This window comes from Ctenocephalides felis, unplaced genomic scaffold (assembly GCF_003426905.1).
Source record: "Ctenocephalides felis isolate EL2017-DRISC unplaced genomic scaffold, ASM342690v1 CF-g0.4_SCAFFOLD_00845, whole genome shotgun sequence".
Taxonomy (NCBI): Eukaryota; Metazoa; Arthropoda; class Insecta; order Siphonaptera; family Pulicidae; genus Ctenocephalides; species Ctenocephalides felis.
In genome coordinates, this window is record NW_020536999.1 from 84,463,351 (window position 1) to 84,469,263 (window position 5,913).

The 5,913-nt window shown below is 32.1% G+C and overlaps 1 protein-coding gene across 1 annotated transcript; it reads right to left on the reverse strand.

Annotated features, from left to right (window-relative positions):
- Positions 1–337: 337 nt before the first annotated feature.
- On the reverse strand, positions 338–1,920 carry LOC113391170 (G-box-binding factor-like). The gene is made up of 2 exons (XM_026627127.1): positions 1,858–1,920; positions 338–1,782 (listed from the first exon to the last, which is right to left on the reverse strand). Exon 2 carries the CDS (start codon positions 1,691–1,693, stop codon positions 338–340), a length of 1,356 nt encoding a protein of 451 aa, XP_026482912.1. The 5' UTR covers positions 1,694–1,782; positions 1,858–1,920.
- Between the last annotated feature and the right edge of the window lie 3,993 nt (positions 1,921–5,913).

The window sequence follows — 5,913 nt, forward strand, 5'->3', positions numbered from 1 at the left end:
CTGTTAGTTTGCTCATCAGCTCTTTTTTATCTAGGACAACTTACATTATCCCTAGGCGTAGTCGGTCTACTAGAAACATTCTTTCCGATTCGAGGTGACGCAAGAGAAGGTCGAATTGGAATTTGAGGATACGGTTCCAATTCTGCACAGGAACCTATAGCAGGGCAAATCTCCGATTCTAAAACTGACTCTGGTGAATGCATTGGAGAGTGAGATGGAGAATGCTGGCATTCGCAATCAGATCCGGAAGCACGGGTTCTCATATTGGGACTGTGCACCTGAAATAACAAAATATTCTCTTGTGAACATATATAAAAATATATTGAAATTATTTGTGTTATCTCACTTGATCATGATAATTTTGACGCGGTTGGTGGTGCGCATATTGCTGATCTTGATGATGACAATTACCATCACAAACATGTGAATCATTCTGCTGCCCATGCTGGACGGGATGGGCTACCTGTTGATCATGACAATGATCTTGGTAATCATTGTGATGCAAGCAATCATTGTGATAACACGGATGAGCATCATCTTCATGATGCAAACCATCATCATGACACGGTAAATTACTATTGTGATGATCAGGAAGAACGTGACCATCATGTGGACAAACCCCAGCATTCCAATCTTCTTTACCCATATGAGGGCATTCATGGCCTTGACTTTGACCTTGATCAAAGTTCTCATCATGGTGTTCACATTCGTGTGGTCTCATGTCCTGGTGTTGCATATGGTTATTATCATGAGCATGATTAGTTATATCCAAAACGCGCTGGTTGAGTTGTTGCGCTTCCTGGTGTAAACGCTGCTGGTCTTTAGAAGGTAATTGGTCTTCAAGATGAGTAGGTGATTTTGGGCAAGTCTCCACAGGACATTGCTGATTGGGTTTCTGGATATCAGGTGTAGTGGGAGGTTGTACCTGCCGTTTTTGGAAATCTGGCTGGTTGTAATTTTGTTGATCGTGTTGATGTGGTATCTGCTGACCGCATGATGGATTAGTACAAGTTTTGTTTGTTTGTGGAGAAGGGGTGGGATTATTTTGATGAACATTAGGTACATGTTGTTGTCTGTTGCCCCTATTGTGCAAAGCGCTTTCAGGATGATGTGACCCGTTGTCTTTATTTTGATTTTCAGCGTAATGCAATCGATTCGGTTGGTGATTACTTTTCGGTGGGTGTGCTGGATTCATATTACGTTGATGCAACTGTTGGTTGCGCAGCACTTCATCAAAATTAGGTTTAGAATTATTCCTTTGTTGATGGTGATGAGCGCTACCATGGAATGTATTTTGCTGTTGCTCATTATGATGTAAGTTGTTGGCATCATAAGATCGATGCTGATGCTGATTCCTATTAAAACTTTGATTATGCATACTACTATCATGATGAGCAGATGGATGATGAAATTGATTCTGCGACGGATGCTGAAATTCCCGTTGCGGGTTCATTTGATTCTCGTGCTGCATTTGATGATGTTGTAATTGATTTTGATGATAATGTTGTTGCTGGGTATGTTCATGCGGATGCTGATCTTGTTGTTGCTGTGTTTGTCGATGTGGATGCTGATCTTGTTGTTGCTGTGTTTGTTGATGTGAATGCTGATCTTGATTTTCCTTTAGAGGGTATTCGTTGGCGTTAAATTTATGCGACTGATTTTGATGGCGATTTCGTTGCATATCATGTTGCATTTGTTGTTGTGGATGGTGGCCACAACGATCTTGATTACCAGCATGCTGTTGGGGATATCGGCGTGATTGAGGCGGCGGATCTTCACCACCTGTAAAAAGCAAACATTATTGGAAACTGTTAAGCTCTATTATTTAATAATTAAATAATCAGATCACAATATTACCTCGGTGAGCACAAGGGCAAGGTGCTGAAGCCACAGTTGGACTACTCGAGTCCTTTCCTACACCACTGTAAGGATCAATTTCAGAAGGAGATGCACGCTTACAAAGAACATTGGGTGGAAGTGAGTTTGCTAAAGATTTTTCATGCAAATTACCTATTGCTTTAACGTTAGGGGTAGGCGATTGTTGCTCCTTGGTACTAGGATCATTCTGAAAGATCGACCGAATTTTGGTTGAATGTATTTGTTTCATTTAGGATCATTTTACCTTAAAGCTTTCTTGGACAGCCAACGAATTAGTATTAGGTGATTCTTGTAGCCCAAAACTGCTGCACATTGGGACATTTGACACAGCCTGCGAATATTGTTGCGATCCATACAGAGCTGGTGTAACAGCAGACAATAGAGTGGATCGTGGGTCGAATGATCCATGCGTAGACTGAAAGAGAAAAAACATATTTATTTTGGGACATATTAAATAAATTATAACTAATTAAAATACATCAGTATTACTATATTAAAAGATGTTCAGTAAGTTGAGTAACAGAAACCAACGTGATGTAATGAAAAATCCACTCCATTGTTTAAATCTAAGAGAAATATAATTACACATAAAACCGACAGGCGTATAAACAAATAAATAAATAATGATAGTTGTTTTTTCCTAAGGCAGATCCATAAGGAATGTTTGGTATTGAACATTTCTTGATTAAAATATAGAATTTAGAACTAATAGTTTGGTAGATACTGAAACTCGTAAAAAAAAGAATGTGAAATATAGAATATAACTTGTAGAATATAAAATATAAAGTTTATAGAAAATTCAGAATGTAAAATAAAATATATGATTATAATATTTAATAATGAAGAATTTAACATGAAGAATACTGTATTTGTAGTTGTACTATATTTGTAATATAGAATTTGTAACTTGAAAAAAGTAGAATGAGAATAGAATAGAGAAATGTAGAATGTAGAATACCAAATTCAAAAAATTAAACCGACCCAGTAAACCACAACGTGATTAAAACGTTAATATAACGTAACAGGTGTTACATCAAACATAGTGGCTACGTAACCTAGAAGGCACACATACTCTTTTCACCACAAAAACCTAACGGCCTGTTATGTTGCGCGATAACGTAACGGGTTCGTTTTTGTTACTTTTACAAATTACGCAAAAACGTAACGGTTTCGTCATTGTCGCGTTTCCAAATAACAAAATAAACGTGTAGGTGTCTTTGATGTAACTTAAAAATTTAATAAAATCAATTTTATTATATATTCAAATGTTCAAAAATTTCAAGATCCAGAAATTTTGATAGCTGTATAGTGAAAATATAGAATAACTAATGGTGTCATCGTGCCTTAAGTCAAATTGCTGGAACTTCCCGTACCGTAACGAAAAGATCGAGGAATATTAAATGTTTTCAAAGAGATTATTATAAATATTGTAACATTGTCTAATATTTATAAGAATTATATAAACTGAATTGCAAAGTTAGAATTATTTATTTAAAGTATATTAGAACTTTAGTCAGAATTAAAATTAAAATCTGAATTATTTTCAATGTATAAAAAAAAATTCTTGAAAAAAAAAAATTGAAAAAAAAATTAGGTACAATTTTTTTCCCAAAAGCAATTATTTTGTTAAAACAAGCAGAAAGTTCTTTGAATAATTAAAATCGGACGCTTAGTTCTCACAAAAACTGCCATGTTTTGCACATTTAGCTCTGTATCTTCAAAATGGCTGGACCTGCCTTTGCTAAAAACTAATCACATTTTCTCCCAATCATTACAAATTGAATGTTTTTTAGATCATTCAAATCGGATGCTCCGTTCTCTCAAAAACCAGAATTCTATTTTCTGCACTCTCTGCTCTTGATCTCCGTAACGGCTGGACATGCCTTCGGCAAAAACTAATCAGCACATCTCCCTATCAACAGGAATCGAATATTTTTCCATGCGCCCGAAAACGTAAACGAAAAAATGCAGATACAAAACACACACACAAATCCATTTTTTCTGAGGTATGCCAAAATATTCAGAAACCTTTAAAACGTCGAGAAATGCAAAATTTTCATTTTTTGATTTTCGGTCCATTAGTATATCTACCCTACGTGAAGTTAAAAAATGTATAACTCAAAATGTAGAATGTAGAGTACAAGAAAAGTAGAATATAAAATTAAAAAAAATATTCAAAATGCAAAATATAGAATAAAAAATATAAATTTTATAATTAAATATTTAAAATGGATGTCAATCACAAATTGAACTAGTACAACAATTGTTAATCTCTGTTAACGCATTACTTAAGCCTGGCGGAATAATATTATTATATTTTATTACCTTCATACAGGATAGCAATAATAAACCCTCTCATTGTCATGCATCCTGTCCCCAAATCTATCATCATACCATTAATTCATTTTTCTAAGAACCTCTAATCACCTATACCCGGTTCAATTCCACGTACCATGGAATCACCGGTTAATACCTGATTGGTAAAAAATGTAATGGGATGTCGCTTGAACCCACAAAAACAAACCAACCAGAAACATAATGTAAAATTGTAAAATCTTTGTAATTTAGTAATATCCTAAATTTCATCTAATTCAAACTTCAACTAGTAAACATATCATCTATAAATCTTAACATCGTATTATTTCATTTAAATATACAACAATTAAACTACTGATCATCTTTTAATCGGTCTGATATAGCCATTATCTAAATATATCTCGTACTTCAAAAATATAAACAAAGTGTAATTTTTAATAGAGTTCGGCAGCATCTTGGTGGATCACAAACTTCTTATACATTTTTGTAATCTATCTTGTCACAACAATCTCTTAAGAGATATTTTTAATTAGAAATATATAATTACCTTTTTCTTTAATAACCTTTTTCTTTCACAAACATATAAAGACAACCTATATATAATTACCTAGTTATATATCATAAATATATAACTCAATATGTAAAGCGCAGTATATATATATATATATATATATATATATATATATATGTAAAATTTAGTAAGTAAAACCCAAAGTACAAAAAAATTAAAAGAGAAATAAAAAATACAAAATTCAAAACATAGAATATAGAATGTAACATAGAATATGAAACATAAAACATTGAAAATAGACATAAAACGTAGAAAACAGAACGTAAACTTCAAATGAAGATGGCCAATCGCAAATTCAACTAGTGAAATAGAGTTATATTCAATTAAAACCAGATCCATATTTAGGTATAACAATCGCATGATATCAGATTACTTATATTATGAGTTTGAACCGAGTACCAAATGAAAGATAATATTTATGATTACTTACTCTTTGCTTAATTTGCCGCAATATGACATCTGCTTCACACTCAGGAGATCGATTAGCTGATTTATTTAAAGTTTCTTCAAATCCTTCCTTCTTCAGCACCATCACTAAAATGTCAACAATATAAATCAAGCCAACTTAGACTAAAATATAGTTTCAGTAAATTTATAAAATATTATAAATTGATATAAACTAATTTTATTAAATGAAAAAAATAATACTCCATGAAGACATTGCCTGACAAAAATTTGTAAACTTTGTTGTTAATATTATACTTTCAGATTATATGTGCCAATAATTATGAAAGTGGTCTAAGTCATATATTTCTTGTTTCAAGATATTTAATGAATTGCATTTGAATAAATTAAAAAATATTTTTACATTATGCGACATTTTAATTTTTAATTTTATTAGTCTTAATTAATGGAAATTTATTATGAATATGAAATTTTGCGTGAATTTCATATGATAATATTGTTTTTAAAGTTTGAATTCCGATACTTGTCTAATGCTGGTGTATAATTGAAGTAATTTAATATTTCCGTATATTTTTGGCCTTCCTCTTTTAGGTGAAAGATCCAAAACGTGAAATATAAAATCATCTAATAAAGTTTTATAAAACATTTTATAAGGTTTATTTTTCAAGAATCTCATCCATTGAATTTGAACAATATTATATATAAATTTATCTTAGAATTAAACCTAAGGATTTGGATTTATC

Bases quoted from the DNA above. Each gene is read 5' to 3' on its own strand.
- LOC113391170 (XM_026627127.1), bottom strand. From the start codon at position 1,693: ATGCAACATGATATGCAACGAAATCGCCATCAAAATCAGTCGCATAAA.